Source organism: Petromyzon marinus, chromosome 15 (genome assembly GCF_048934315.1).
Source record: "Petromyzon marinus isolate PM22_M1 ecotype Great Lakes invasive population chromosome 15, UKy_Petmar_22M1.pri1.0, whole genome shotgun sequence".
NCBI classification, from domain to species: domain Eukaryota; kingdom Metazoa; phylum Chordata; class Hyperoartia; order Petromyzontiformes; family Petromyzontidae; genus Petromyzon; species Petromyzon marinus.
This window is the reverse complement of record NC_133681.1, coordinates 10028276-10044911: the sequence shown is the minus strand read 5'-3', so window position 1 is coordinate 10044911 and position 16636 is coordinate 10028276. Positions and strand designations below refer to the sequence as shown.

General features: G+C 44.6%; 1 protein-coding gene across 11 annotated transcripts in view; it reads left to right on the top strand.

The window, feature by feature from the left end:
- The window catches only part of LOC116942649 (adhesion G protein-coupled receptor B3), a 153706-nt gene that overhangs the window by 3589 nt on the left and 133481 nt on the right, over window positions 1–16636 (top strand). For all 11 annotated transcript variants that reach the window (XM_032954825.2, XM_032954820.2, XM_032954828.2 and 8 more), the window contains exon 2: window positions 2059–2869. In XM_032954825.2, the coding sequence (XP_032810716.2) occupies window positions 2074–2869 (796 nt within the window). In that variant the 5' untranslated portion in view covers window positions 2059–2073. The remainder of the gene's footprint in view (window positions 1–2058; window positions 2870–16636) is intronic.

The window sequence follows — 16636 nt, the reverse complement described above, 5'->3', positions numbered from 1 at the left end:
TGTATATCAAAGGGACAAATGAGATACACTGCACTATGCACACATCTTGCAGGCAGTATACAATGGTGCACAATGCTCGCTGTGTATCCGTGCGCTGCGCGGCCAAAATGACCAACGTGGCGACTGATTTCATGATTTAGCTATACCCTACAGAATTAATGTTTATATTAGCGTCGCACATTTTGAAAGTGGCGGCTATATTCACAGTGGTTGTATTCGCATGGATGAACATGCATTTCCATTAATACAAACATGTACCCTCTTCCAATCAACGCTGTATGCATTGCTAGACAGGTGGGACAGACTTGCAACTTGCAAAAGATGCGCACGTAACTAAGACGCATTGTGGTAAACGTATGTGCAATGTGTGCGTGTGGAAAGTGAAGCTTTTGATAAGAGATATTCGGAAGGCATTCGTCTTAACGAGTATCCTATTGCATTCCCAAATAGTTGCGCTCTCGGTTCGGGCCAAGTTCATTTTTACGCATGGGCAACATATGATACTTTGTTGGCAATGGTACACACACAAATACCACATTTGCCAACAGACACTGCTTAAAATGTAAACTAATATAATAGGCTACGTTTCGAGCAATGCATCTTCTGCATAGCACATAGCGAGGCCAGGAAGACAAGAGTTTGGAGACCATGCTATAAATAATTGCCCAAAACGTCTCTCCATTAGATTTACAGTATTGCTTTTAAGGCAGTGTTATTGACGAAATGTGCCGAGTTTTTTCGCCTGTGTGTTTGTTTATATATCGCCATGTCAGTGAATTTGTTTTGCACTCACACGTTGCCGTTTCCGCTGCCGTATTTAACCCCCCCCACCCCAACACGCACGCGCAATTGTTCATTTGGACACAAGTGCGGCAGCCCACGCCTCCTCGCATTGAGACATTTACTGCGGGCTCGCGTGGCGCTTTCGCATTCCCCAGACCAGCCCTCCCCAAGTCAATGTCTTCAGCTCACGGCGGCCACAAGGTGGAGACGTCGAGTCGCGCCAAAACCTAACCCCCAGCTCCCGCATTTTGAACGGCCTTCGTTTCTGTGAACGTCCGAGAGGCCGTTGTCCAAGGTTACCACCCCCCTCCTCTTCCGCACGCCGCCCTCTCGCTCGCAATTGCCGAAACGGCGAGTCGACTGCAAACGAGACGCGCGCAAGCGCCGCCGTCAAGGTGTGCTGTTCTCAAGCCATCTGGATGATAATCCACTTGAACTGAGTGTGAATACGAATACACATTTGACTATGCAGGGTATAGTCATTAAAAAAAGGTGCAGGCCTGCCACTGCTGGTGGAAGGTCCTCCACTGCAAGCAGCTCTAAGAGGGCCACTAGAGAGGCACTCTGGAGGTGTTTTTGGCCTATTCCTCCACCTTGGCCGGTCGCCTTGGGAGAGGTTGGGAGGACTCACACTTTACCCCCCACCCCAACACACTCGACTTACCAATCGACTAAGCTACGGTGTACCCGTTCATACCGGGGGATGGACAGAGGCGGGGATATATACAAGTACGTGTAATTTGTGGGTTGAAGTTTGACGCATTCCATCGAGCCATGTTTCACTTTGTGGAGAGTCAGCAGTGGCGGTTATCTGCATTTCACCAGTAAAGGAGGGTTAGGGCCACCAAAAGAGAGACAGGTCGCAGCCCCCAATGAGACATGCACGGCATCATTCCGTATGTTCACACCCGCAGCCTAACCCAATTCGATGCCCACCAACACACAACGTGCGAAATGCTAACCGGATGTAACCAAGTCGAGGTTAAGGCGTAGTCCCATCACGCACGAGGCAACTGTGCACGTTCAGCGCGTGGGTCCCTTCAACCAGAAAGAGAGTCGGCAGGGACCACCGCCCCCTCCTCTCCACGCTAGGGATGTTCAGGAAGCGTTCCTTAATTGATTCTGGGCCAGGAGCATGCTGCTGCTGGCTGTCGTTGAGCACGCGCGCTGCTCCACATTTTGCCACGCATGCCACTTTCACACGCACGGGTGTTGTGAAGCGGGTTAAAGTTAATCATTTGCACCCCCCCCCCCGTTTTGCATTGCATCTTGTAGACTAGCGCACGCTGGATGCGCCCACCCAGAATGCCGACGTTACGTATCATGACCCTGTTCATCCTCGTCAATTACCAATCGCTTGCCGGATGGGGCCAGCGCAGGGACGAGCGCCAGTGCTGGAGCTCTGTCCAGAAGGCGTTTTACGGCTCCTTCACCAGCAGGGATCCCTCGCATTACCACGACGACCGCTCGGGGTGCGGATGGATAATAGCGAACCCGGATCCGGCCAAGTACGGCGTCTTCGTGAAGCTGTCCAAGGACGCGTTGGCGTGCTCCTCCCACCAGCTGCTGGCGTACATGTTTGACTCGAAGCCCTTCGACAACCGCACGAGCCAAGACGTGGATATTCTGCGCGAGGTGTGGGACGTGTGCGACGTGCCCTCGGCCATCGTCTACTTCCAGACGGACGCGCGCTACCTGCAGCTGCGCTTCTTCTCCGAGGACGGGAGCACCGAGGCCGCCAGCTCGAACGCGCTGCGCGGCGCCGACGGGCCGGGAGTTTCGCTCGAATTCGTGGTCCTCGCTACGGAGGCGCCCAGCGCGGGCGGCTGCCAGCTCGTGTGCGGCTGGCTGACCGGCTGCCCCTGTCGCCCCACCTTGCTCGACGATGCGGCTTTGCACTGCGGGATCGTACAGGCGCCTTGCGACTGCTCTGCCCGGCATCTGGACGACCCCGGGGGAGGAGGAGGAGAGACAGGTGGAGGAAGAGGTGCGGCAGCTCCCGAGGAGTGCGGAGGAAATTATAAACGTGCCTCGAGGCGCAGCTCTGCAAATGTCGAGTGTGATCCCGCCAAAGATGCCACTCCAGGTACCGTGCCTCACGCAGATACTCAATCATCGCACGACCACCCACTTAGCACTCAGCCACTCACTCAGCACACAGCCACTCACTCAGCACTCAGCCATTCACTCATCACACAGCCACTCACTCATCACACAGTCACTCACTCATCACACAGCCACTCACTCATCACTCAGCCACTCACTCATCACTCAGCCACTAACTCATCACACAGCCACTCACTTAGCACTCAGCCACTCACTCATCACACAGCCACTCACTCATCAGACAGCCACTCACTCATCACACAGCCACTCACTCAGCACACAGCCACTCACTCAGCACACAGATACTCACTCAGTACTCAGCCACTCACTCATCACACAGCCACTCACTCATCACACAGCCACTCACTCATCACACAGCCACTCACTAAGCACTCAGTCACTCACTCATCACACAGCCACTCACTCATCAGACAGCCACTCACTCATCACACAGCCACTCACTCATCACACAGCCACTCATTCTGCACACAGCCACTCACTCATCACACAGCCACTCACTCAGCACTCAGCCGCTCACTCATCACACAGCCACTCACTAATCGCACAGCCACTCACTCATCACACAGCCATTTACTCAGCACACAGCCACTCACTCATCATACAGCCACTCACTCATCACACAGCCACTCACTCATTACACAGTCACTCACTCAGCACACAGCCACTCACTTAGCACACAGCCACTCACTCATCACACAGCCACTCACTCATCACACAGCCACTCACTCATCACACAGCCACTCACTCAGCACACAACCACTCACTCATCACACAGCCGCTCATTCATCACACAGCCTCTAACTCATCACACAGCCACCCACTTAGCACTCAGCCACTCACTCATCACACAGCCACTCACTCATCACACAGCCATTCACTCATCACACAGCCACTCACTCATCACACAGTCAGTCACTCATCACACAGCCACTCACTCATCACACAGCCACTCACTCAGCACACAGCCACTCACTCATCACACAGCCACTCACTTAGCACACAGCCACTCACTCAGCACACAGCCACTCACTCATCCCACAGCCACTCACTCATCACACAGCCACTCACTCATCACACAGCCACTCACTCATCACACAGCCACTCACTCATCACACAGTCACTCACTCAGCACTCAGCCACTTGCCACTTCCACGCAGTACTCCACCACCCACGTTTTTGCAACGTACCCCGCAGAGTTATGGAGCACTATGTCGCGCACTCTTTGTGTTGCTTCAATGGGCGTTTGGCTCTCTAGAAATCCATATTTTCAAGTGAAAGTATAATTTTCAAATTTACAGTGGTCATATACATATTCCATCCCGAGTCAGTGGTGGATTTTCCACATTTATATGACAGTGCATTGTCTATTCAGGACAACAACTGTAAACTTCCCACAAGGTAGTCCAGTACTTATAATATGGGAAAGGTTGGTGGAGGGATGAGTGCGACTGTGATTTAAACCCCCAGACACGGATCTGAACTCATAACCCAATTTGGAGTAGAGTGCTTTGCTACATTTCACCCGTTACCACGTGCACATCAGATTATTAATAAAAATTACTCGCAATGCACATCAAATACACATAGTACGTATTTATAGATAAGGTACATGTGTGAATATCTACCAGAACATAGTTCCATCTTGTTTTATATAATACATATATGAAACAAAGTACACACTCTTTGCTGTGCAATTTCCAACGAGATAAAAGATTACTATTTCATTCCTACTTTATCCCGTGCCATCTTTCTCTTGTCAGATGTAATTTAGATACTCGTGTCAGGAGCTGACACCTGTATAATACATGATGTATAAAAAAGCAACACACGGTGGGGCACGATTGTATTCAGGAAATCTATAACATCAAAGTGTAGGGGCGCTTTTGCCCAACAATAAATTTGTTGTTGTAAAGTCGCCAGTGCAACGTGGCTATTGACGTGTGCTCATTACTCACCCTCGTCTCACAATCCAGCTTTGTTTAATCCCCCTTTAAGAAGTTTGGCGGAGAAACAATGCATCGGGTTAATTTGTTTATTTCTGAAAAACTTACGTGTTATTATATATTTGTTTTGTGTTGCAGTACTTAAATATCACCAGGATCATATTGAATATTCCTGAGACATGTCACAGAAAATACATTATTTTTGGTGCAGCTCTTACAGTGAGGGTAAAAAGTATTTGATCCCCTGCTGATTTTGTACGTTTGCCCACTGACAAAGAAATTATCAGTCTATAATTTTAATGGTAGGTTTATTTGAACAGTGAGAGACAGAATAACAACAACAAAATCCATAAAAATGCATGTCAAAAATGTTATAAATTCATTTGCATTTTAATGAGGGAAATAAGTATTTGATCCCTCTGCAAAACATGACTTAGTACTTGGTGGCAAAACCCTTGTTGGCAATCACAGAGGTCAGACGTTTCTTGCAGTTGGCCACCAGGTTTCCACACATCTCAGGAGGGATTTTGTCCCACTCCTCTTTGCAGATCTTCTCCAAGTCATTAAGGTTTCGAGGCTGACGTTTGGCAACTCGAACCTTCAGCTCCCTCCACAGATTTTCTATGGGATTAAGGTCTGGAGAGTGGCTAGGCCACTCCAGGACCTTAATGTGCTTCTTCTTGAGCCACTCCTTTGTTGCCTTGGCCGTGTGTTTTGGGCCATTGCCATGCTGGAATACCCATCCACGACCCATTTTAAATGCCCTGGCTGAGGGAAGGAGGTTCTCACCCAAGATTTGACGGTACATGGCCCCGTCCATCGTCCCTTTGATGTGGTGACGTTGTCCTGTCCGCTTAGCAGAAAAAACACCCCAAAAGCATAATGTTTCCACCTCCATGTTTGACGGTGGGGATGGTGTTCTTGGGGTCATAGGCAGCATTCCTCCTCCTGCAAACACGGCGAGTTGAGTTGATGCCAAAGAGCTCAATTTTGGTCTCATCTGACCACAACACTTTCACCCAGTTGTCCTCTGAATCATTCAGATGTTCATTGGCAAACTTCAGACGGGCATGTATATGTGCTTTCTTGAGCAGGGGGACCTTGCGGGTGCTGCAGGATTTCAGTCCTTCACGGCGTAGTGTTACCAATTGTTTTCTTGGTGACTATGGTCCCAGCTGCCTTGAGATCATTGACAAGATTCTCCCGTGTAGTTCTGGGCTGATTCATCACTGTTCTCATGATCATTCCAACTCCACGAGGTGAGATCTTGCATGGAGCCCCAGGCCGAGGGAGATTGACAGTTCTGTTGTGTTTCTTCCATTTGCGAATAATCGCACCAACTGTTGTCACTTTCTCACCAAGCTGCTTGGCAATGGTCTTGTAGCCCATTTCAGCCTTGTGTAGGTCTACAATCTTGTCCCTGACACCCTTGGAGAGCTCTTTGGCCTTGGCCATGGTGGAGAGTTTGGAATCTGATTGATTGCTTCTGTGGACAGGTGTCTTTTATACAGGTAACAAGCTGAGATTAGGAGCACTCCCTTTAAGAGTGTGCTCCTAATCTCAGCTCGTTACCTGTATAAAAGACACCTGGGAGCCAAAAATCTTTCTGATTGAGAGGGTGTCAAATACTTATTTCCCTCATTAAAATGCAAATCAATTTATAACATTTTTGACAAGCGTTTTTCTGGATTTTTGTTATTATTCTCTCTCTCGCTGTTCAAATAAACCTACCATTAAAATTATAGACTGATCATTTCTTTGTCAGTGGGCAAACGTACAAAATCAGCAGGGGATCAAATACTTTTTTCCCTCACTGTACGTGGACTAATTACCTATAGGTATAACGTGTCAAATTTTGACATTGTCTTGATTTAGCATACTGTGCATAGTTTCAAACACAAATTTGAACTTATATACCGCTGGTTCAAGCGCAGTTGTCGGCAAGCGCCTGTCAAGTTTGGCTACGGTTACAAAACATGCTCAAGATAAACACCGCTACATTTGCCAATCATCATTACAATTCATAGCTGCTGTGGGCACTCAGCGATAGTGGTGAATATTACTGGTGACACATGACCCACCGTCTCTAAAATACCGTAAAGCATTAGACATTGCCTGGACCCTAGCCCAAATTACAAAATAGCAATTCCACCGTCTTTGGCCCCTCCTGTGCCAAATGGATTCCGCAAGCCCCAAACCAAGGGGATATTTGTGCCTTGTGTTTGAAGCTGTCAACCCGGAGGCAGGACGAGATATCATTTGCGTGACCTTGCGGCAAAACGCCTGCAACATTTATGAAAGCTGGTTCGTGTTCGGAGAGGCGATCACATGCCGTGCCAGCTGTAATGTTTACAACGGCGATTATGATTATTAAGAATGTGATCATTATGCATTTACGTATCTGCTCTATGTAAGTTATTATTAGCCCATTCATGTAGCCAAGACTGCTCAGATAATTCGCGATACCATTACATTTGAATTATATTACATTTGGGAATGGAATTTACATAACACATACCATAACATAATAATGGAGTCCCCCCCCCCCCCATTATTAATATCTATCTATTTCATTAATTAATTACCTCATGAATGCTGCCACTTGTGATTTAAATATTACCATTATAGCCACTAGATGGAAGTACAGAGCCTCTGAATGTTTTGGCCGAACATATACGACGGGATCAATGCAGCGCCTGAATAAAGGCGTTTCACCCTCCGCGTAAACCCACGCGCGCGCGTGTACAAATCACGCGCGGGTGTACACATCACGCGCGCGTGTACAAATCACGCGCGCGTCTACAAATCACACGCGCGTGTATAAAATCACACGCGTGTGTGTAAACAGAGCAACACAGACCCGCGTGGATGTCGTCATCCGCTTTTCCACTTTGTGCACCGGTAACAACGGGCGTTCGGTTTCACGAGCCACGGGCAAATGTTTACGTTTGTCTTTAAAAGCGGACGGCGATGGAATGAAAGGGATTCAAGTAAAAGTGTGATTTTTTTTCGTAACATGCATTAAGTGTGAGCATGTGATTGCCCGTTGAAACGATGATTCCATTGAATCTGACTTAGAGGTAATGTGTCTGCACATTTTGCCCAGACTCTGAAAGTTAATTTATACTACAACTTACAATGCACAGCTGCACCGAGGATTTAATTGTTTATAACATCTCAATAATATTGAATACTTCACAGTTTCTCTTTCTTGTATTACCATGAAATAATTGGCGGATTTTGTGTTTCTTTGTTCAACTTGCTGTCATCAAGTAATCTTGCAGAGATCCATCGCAACAAGCGCAATTGCAGTGTCACCTGTTGACATGAAACAGCAACTTAATTGACATAATTGCATGAGATGCTTCACACGTATAGCCCAAATGAGGTCTATTCAGTCCATCTCAATTGCATCTAACTACCTCGGCCACAATCGTAGATGCTGCACACAATCATGAATGCACAATTCCTCTCATCATCTGCGTGTGTGCGTGATATTAATTTGTGGGGAGCAGTGGCGCAGTTCTTAGCGCACTGCGCTACTAACCAGGGGACCCGAGTTCGATTCCCGCTCACGGCCAACACAAGTGACAAATGTCTGAATTTGTCCTGGGCCTTCCCTAGATCGACTCAGCCTCAAATGAGTACTCGGTGCAGTGTGTAAACATTGCCACTGGGGGACAATGGAAGTCGGGCGTGGTGCTGGTCACCCACCCCCTCGTGTGCCGTGCCGACCTTCATAGGTGCTCGCTAACAGCACTTGTCCTGACAGTCTGTTAAGGCTATACTGGGATTTTTTTTATTTCTAATATCACTATGCAGGCCTCATTATCAGCCGCAACTTTCCGGGGCCGAGGTCTGGAAAATGCTATTTATGTATTCACTCTAATCTCTCTGCACGTATGATTATGGGCTAGACGGCCCTGTGTTTAGGAGCACTGTGACTGACGATCGCAAGGTCAAAACTTCAAACCCCAGTTAGGCACGGTTTCAGCTCATTATCTCTCTTGGGTTGATAAAATTAGTAACTCTTTGTGGGAAGCCAATATTGAACATTATATGGAGAGAGGTATCTGCACCATGCATACGCACAATTTAAACATCTAGCTCATGACACCAGTTCATTGCTTGTTTGATCTATTCATCCCTTTAACTTTTACTTTTTTTACATGTATACGGGATATACTAACTGATATGTGAACAGTACTCTCGTAGATTATATTATATTAAATATATGAGCCTCACTGTCAGAAAAGTGAGGCTGCAAATGTGGTATTCTGCAATGTGTTAACTGACCTACTTTCAAGAACCATTTTAAAAGTTCAAATTTATCATGACGGTTTTCGAAATGTTTTCGAATTGAATGCATGTGCGATGCGATTGTAAGGCAAAAGTCAAATAGTCTCCGGTCTCAAATGAGTATGGGGCACAGGTCCCTGGCATCGCTGTACAATCAATGGGGAAGGTGACGGGGGAGCCCCCTCTCTCTAAATGTATTAATTAGCTTAACATGTAGAGTTTACACGGCCAAAATTTAGATTTATAATGCACTTTTTGCTTTTTGGATTTAATTATGACTTCCTGGATCTTGTCCTGAAGATGATTGGCACAGTTTCAAGTGACGTGTCGTGTGTCTAATCGTTAAATCTGGGTGTTAGAATTATTCTACAAATGTGCCAGCGAGCGTAAACAAATAATAGTTGTTGTGTTAATAAACGCGTGTACACTAGGTGGTCAGATCGTTACATCGCCTATCACAAACATCAATTATCAATCTTTTAATTCAGGCAATAAATGTTGGTAGGCTATTTTTTTTTTAAAAAAAAAACAGTGGTAGTTTTTCGTCTTCGATCACCAGCTTGGCGAAAACCCATATCCACCTAACTGAATGTGCTCCAAATGCGTCTGCTTAATTTCAGCGACTCAACAAACGGTCTGCATTGGTTGCCGGTTGATGGATAAAATGACAAGTCATTGGTAGGCTTCACAGCCTCGTAAATAATGCACGATTGACAAAAGCAAATCAAAGCGTGACTCAATCTGTTTAGGTTTTAATAATCTGTTTCAAATTTGTTTAACATTTCCGTGCGTTGTCATCCCGACCCCGAGTATTTTGCTTGCATGTCCGAGTTTTTTGTATGCCCGTCCGCTTTAAACAAGGTCACGCTACTGGTTTGATGGGGGTGCCGTTCATCTCCATGAGCCCGTGGTGGCAATTCCACACAGGGGCCATCCGTGTCTCTCCAGGGCAGTTCTTGTTAACGTCCCCAAAAAATATGGACCGACTCCTATGATGAACTTGAGAGGGATGAGGAAATTTGAACTTACGAGCTTCCTACTGTGAGTTACAGCACCACCGGTATGAACAGAGCGCCGAGTAAAGAATATGTATCGCGTCACTGTTCGTCAACAGGCAGGTCGCGTTGCGTGTGCTGGGTGGAGTGTTGTGGGGACTCCCACCTGTTCATTGATGACTGGCCAGTGTGGAAGAGTAGGCCAAATTCTCTCTAGAGGGGCTCTCTAGAGCTCCCACGACTAAAGGCCCATCTACCTCTACATTTACATTACATCATACGTCATTGCATAAATGTGCTACGGCTTAAACTTGACTTAAAGCTTTCGTGACTGCAGGAATTCATACTCGTTGGGTCTTTCGGTAATGTCACGTAGATACGGCTTACAGAATATGGGGTGGAGTAATGGCACAGTGGCTAGTGCCCCACGCATTGAGCCCGATCATCTCTAAATCTCATTCAATTCCCGGCCATGCGTAACATCTGACCCAACCCTGACCACGAACTTTCGACCCACAGTGAAATCTCTGCCATAATGTCAACTGGCTGCCAGCGTGTTATCTTTATTCCATGGTGGATGTTAGACGCAGTCAGTTTAATGGCAGGCGTTTTGCGTGAACAGAATTACATTCTTCGACTGGTAATGAATTTCTGGGTGGAATGGTGGTGCAGCGGTGAATTGTGCCATGAGTTGGGTTGAGGGGAATGGGAGAGGTTGGTCGGTACCACTCCCACTCTGATCCTGAAAACCTGAGTTAGATTCCCGGCCACAGCTAATATCAGCAATGAATGATTCATAATATAAATGTTGGGTCCAAGCCACGTAACGAAATTACAATTTCTGTGTCATTAAAAACCCTCTACCATTCAATACAGCTAAACAAATGGTCACGTAGTGTACAGGTGTTCAACAACGCATCAATTATATATTTTATTTGTTCACCGATAACTTGAAGAATAAGCCTCACAACCAAATTCAGCAATTAGATATGTTTCGATTCAGTCTACATGAAGAATCATCAGGATAAGACCCTGTCAAGTTAGAGTAATGATCCAAGAGTCACCGCTCCAGTAGGCGTGGAACGATGGGCCAACGTTGGTCCAATGATCCAACCACATGCCACCACTGGCCCAATGTTGCACGTTTATTTGGATGTCACCTGACAGGGCTTCCTTAACCTTAAATTGGTGTCATGACCTCAGATGAACAACGGGTCAGATTTAAACTACAGTATAAATATTGATCATCACAAATAAATAAAAAATCACGAATCATAACATTGGCTGCGAAAACGTGTTAAGTTAATCGGCGGTGAGTGATATCGGGACTCGTTCTTGGTTCCACCTTCACCCACCCGCATTGACCGGCGTGGTGAAGTATGATTGGACCAATCTTGACCATATGGCATGGGAATGCACGAGGATGCGAGTGGATTGAAAAATAGCTGTGAAATATTAATTTTATATACAATATTTGTCATTTATGATGCATCTTTTTTTTCTTTGCTGCTCATGTCCAAGCGTGTGTTTCACTATCAACAATGCAGTATTTTCTCCATCCATTGTTTATTTCACTGATGTGTCACCTAAAACATTATTTTTTTGTTCAGAACATTTTGCTTCTGTCTGTTTTTATGAAATAATTGCATGACCATTTGTGGAAAATAAAAATAAACGTTAGGATGATATTCAAAAACATTAAGACATTTCTACTTTCAGTTTGACGATTATCTGGAAATAATGAGACATTTTCAGTGTCGGGCAGACTGGGGATTTATTTTACCATAGGACCTGCTGTGCTTATTTAATATTTTGGAGGAATTTTTGTGGAAATTTGCTTCATATTTTTTTTACATACTACTTCATTATTTTACGATTTTATGCAAAATACCAAAGTGGCAGCAGGTGAAATCGGTAAAAAAAATTATGTTCAAATTATTATTAGACAACTAGTAATAGTACAAGATTTGTAATATTTGTCGATTCATTTTCAGTTTCTTTTTAAATAGCTTTTGAGGAAGGGATTACGGGTCTGTAGATTTGATCTTTGAAGCTGTCACTTTTGTAGACTGCCTCTATAAGTGCTGCGCATGAAAAAAAAACAGGCTGCTCTCATTGTATGCCAACCTCGACACGTCTGTAAACAAAAAAGTTGTCCATACTCTGGTATTGCCACAAAATACAGTTATGCAATTACACAGAAAATGAACTTATTTTTCTCTTCAGCCTGAAATAGGATTGTGCAGTCAAGTTTAACGATGCTTAAAAAAAAGCAAAGGCATGACATTGGTCTGTCACTATAGTTTATTGGCCTTCTGATTGCAACACTATATTTTTTTATGGATACATGCAGCATTGTTTACTGTTCATGTGTAAAGCATAACAAATTGTTGAGAATATTTCACTCAGGCCATGCACAAAAGCCAGCAAGATACCATCTTCCCACCGGTGGACCAAAGCTTGAATTGTAAAATCAATGAAAGGTTTGCCATGCAGCCCATGTTGCTTTATCCAGTTTGAAAGTACTACTGTTGCAATTCACATTCTGCAGATTTGGAGCAGAGAGGCAAGAACATCAATCTGACTTTATTTCATTACTGGGATTCGATGTTGATGTTGTTGCTGTTTTTTTTGGTTGACAGACAAAAGCCTCGGCTTCTAAGGGGTTTTGTCAGATGTAGACAGTCGAAATGAGACAATCGAGGCTGCTATTGAGTGATCGCAAAAGCCTTCTGATCTGGGCTCGCTCGTGTCATCGAATTGCCACTACAAGTTCACATCTCAAGAAGATGCAGTGGCACAGATAAGAGTTTTACAATCTCTGGGTGTCAACATTAAAAACAACGACGTGCAAAGTGCACATATAAGCAAACCCGACAATGAATGCGGCAAAGTAGCCTCGGCTACCTGCCTCCTTGTACCAAACCCGAGCGCAAAAACGTCCAATACTGAATATCGCACTCTACAGATACAAGATCCCTGTATAACTTAAGGTGAACAAGAGTTGATATATTATATTATTTGGGTCTTTCAGTAAAGTCACGTAGATAGGTTGTGTTGTGATCAAAACGTCGTAGTTTTTTGTGATTTTCTTTCAACCTATCTACGTGGCTACGGAAAGACCCAAATAATATGAATTCCTGCAGTCACGAAAGCTTTAAGTCAAGTTGATATATTATTTCAGATAATGAGCAAGTTATATTAATGTGACGAATCCCTCTACACTGTAAGTGGCTTATACTACGTTACTTTAGATGCAACTGAGTGGTCTTCGTCTTCTTTCGTATGGCTAATGTAGATGCAAAGCAACAACCACAATTTCACATTTAATGGTCAAGCCAGATAGCCGCATCAAGAGTAGCGGAGTGTATCGCTGTGATATCTCCTCCGTATCTGTGGATCGAGCATCGCCTCGTTATATGTTGCACGGTCTGTTCTGGATGACCACAGTCGCACACTGGAGAGTTTTTATTTCCATGTGTGCATCAGTTATCCGCATCGACTGCCATGGTTTGTGCAGTGGATGCGGTTTAGGGTGGTGACGAGCAGTTAGAGCACCCGCCTCACTCCATGCCTAGGGATGAGGGGTCTCCCTACAGCTTGTGGTGGCGCTCATCCAGCAGCAAATAGACAAAGGGTCTGTGCAGCCAATAATAATAGAAAAATATGAGACAGAAATGGAATGCATGGATTAAGGAAGATAACACGGATTAATGGCATCATTAAAAGTGCTGAGAAACGTAGGTCGGCTTGGGCAGGACATCGCTAGAAGTGATGATCACCAATGGTCAAAAAATTACAATTCATAATGTGCATTCCATCCTAGGATCCCAATGCGCAATGCATGAAAAGCAGGAAACATAAACAGAACCAGGGGCAACCGACCAAACTAAAAATGGAAGGCCAGTTTAAAGAGATGGGTTTTCAAAGCAGACTTTAATATATCTACCGACTCTGATTGCCTGATTTCAAGTGGCAAGGCGTTCCAATGATGGAACAACGACCAAGGAATGCAAGAGTACATCCATGGTAGGTGCAATGTGGATTATCTTATGGCAGGATTGTAAGAAATGACAGTAGTTTGTGGTGAGGCCTTCATCCAGCATTGGGTTGACCATGGCTGATTATAATTGGGAAGGATAGAAAATGTGGTTTGTGCAGTTTGATTTTAACAAAAAAACTTCTCCAACAACCTTGCCACCTTTGCTCCGGTATTTGGGACTCGACTGGTGCAATAATGTTGCTCTTCATGAATTATTACTGTAAGCATTGCTTGCTCTGTCCTATCATGGGTGGATATGTGGTCATGACACTTGACATTATGAGTCCAAGCTATGCACAACCTTTAAAATGCATGTAATTCTTTCTCGTCCCATGAAATGCCAAAGTGTGACCCTGTGGGAGGGTGGGAATTAATGAATGGACACCGTGATACATGCATTTTGTATAAGGACAAAAACAGACATTAAAGTCTCATTCAACTAGGCTTCCATGTGAAAGGTAAATCTGCACTGCACGATCGTTTATCTTCATTAACATCATGCATGTATATAATTTGGACTTTATTACCATATATCTTTCAAGGACCCCCTTGATTTATCAGACCCTCACATCATGAGAGGGAACCAGACAACATAGAACGATTTCTGGATTCACTTTTATCGACGCCTTTGACCCGGCTGATAGGAAATGCTTCTTCACGAGATTGGTTTGACTGCGCATCAGCCATCTAAAATATCTGTAGTTTTGGTCCCCAGAACGGAACATCCATCGAGCTGCATTTGAGGGTCTGGTATAAGGTTTGTATGTAACATGGGGATCTCAGCTGTGTTCTTATCCTGGCCTCGGCACAGCCATCAACGAGTCGCTTGAGCCTCATGGCAGCCTCGACGTACATGTGCATTCTAATTTATTCTGAAAACAATGACTCCACCACTACAAGTGCTCACAAGTGTTAATTTTATGACCGTCATAAACAAGCATTCCTCATATCCGGCCGTAAAATTTAATAATAATAAAACCCATTGTTTATATATAGCAGGGCATTTATTACTTTAAAAAAATAACCGGGAGACAATGTAGCATGTAATATTTGTGAAAATGGTTGAAATTGACCTTTTTATTGGCGATACATCATTGTGATTAATGGCTGTGTTGGGTTGAGAGTTTCTGCATGTCCTGAATAATGAATGCTTTATTATAAAATAATCAGTCATTCGACAGTGGCATGGCTGCGCTTTCCTTACAAATTAACATGGGGATAGATTTATTAACCCAATATATGAAACAGCACTGGCTACAAGAATAAATCTCCGTCTCCTAGCAAAGACAACATCTTCCTTCAAAGCAACTGCAGTGCAACAAAGATTAAAATGCAAATTACCGAGAGTGCCATGCAGAGCCCACAATCAGAGCCGCAATAAACAAGGAGTGTTAATCACCTGTAATCGAGAAGCATCAAGACCTTGGTGAAATGAGTAGTGGATTTGCATTTTATCAATCGCTGGTGCAGAGAGACTGATTAGGCCATTATTTTTGCCGGATTGTGTTATTCTATTATTATTTTATTGTTTCCCTTCTACGTGACTTTACCGAAAGAACCAAGAATATGAATCTCTGCAGTCACGAAAGCTTTAAATCAAAATTATTCTAAGTCGTCAAAAGCTATTTAAGACCGGAAGCAGGTGGATGGCTTCACTATTCTGGCAAATCGCCTGAAGATGCTGAATGTAATTTCTAGGGAAACGTCGTACTCAAATTGTAAATGTTGTGGATCCACTCTTCAACACACCGGTAGGCTAAAGTAGTGAACTATTTGTCTTTTGTCAACGTGACACATTTTTGACTGATTGGCGGTGTCTGGTGGTGGAGGGTTGCGACACATTCATAAATAACGCGATATAACCCAAAAACCTTTATTATGAAAAGCTACCAAATGCATATGTGCATAAATACATGAATATGCTTCTATAGCATACACGACTCGAAGGATATGATTAAATCACCTTGAATGTGCCAAATCTCAGAAGCTAACCAGGAGCGAGCTTGGATGGGTGACCACTATAGATATTGCTGTACTGTACCTCTATGCTCCTGCCTTCACCAACCAGCCAGCTTGATGGTTTATGGTAAATTTCTTCCCAAAAAATGCAGACCCTCATCTAGCAGTAGATTGACAAAAAAGGGGCCTGTTAAAAGCACATTGTAAACATAACTTAGATGAACAAATATCGCTGAGCTGGATCCTGAAAAGTTCCGAGCTGCATTTAGAAGTTGCCCATCTCCACTGAAACTGGCCACCCCTGGGGTTGTGGGGGGGGAGCATTTCACTCTTGTATGCAAAGCAAAGTCTCGAGCAAATTTCCTCTTTTAATACGCGTGGTTATCTGGGGATAAACACACACAACAGGATGAATTAGTCATCACCTTTTCTGGCCATTTCTTGTATCTGTATCTTTGCATGGACTATGCAATTGATTTAATGCTCAT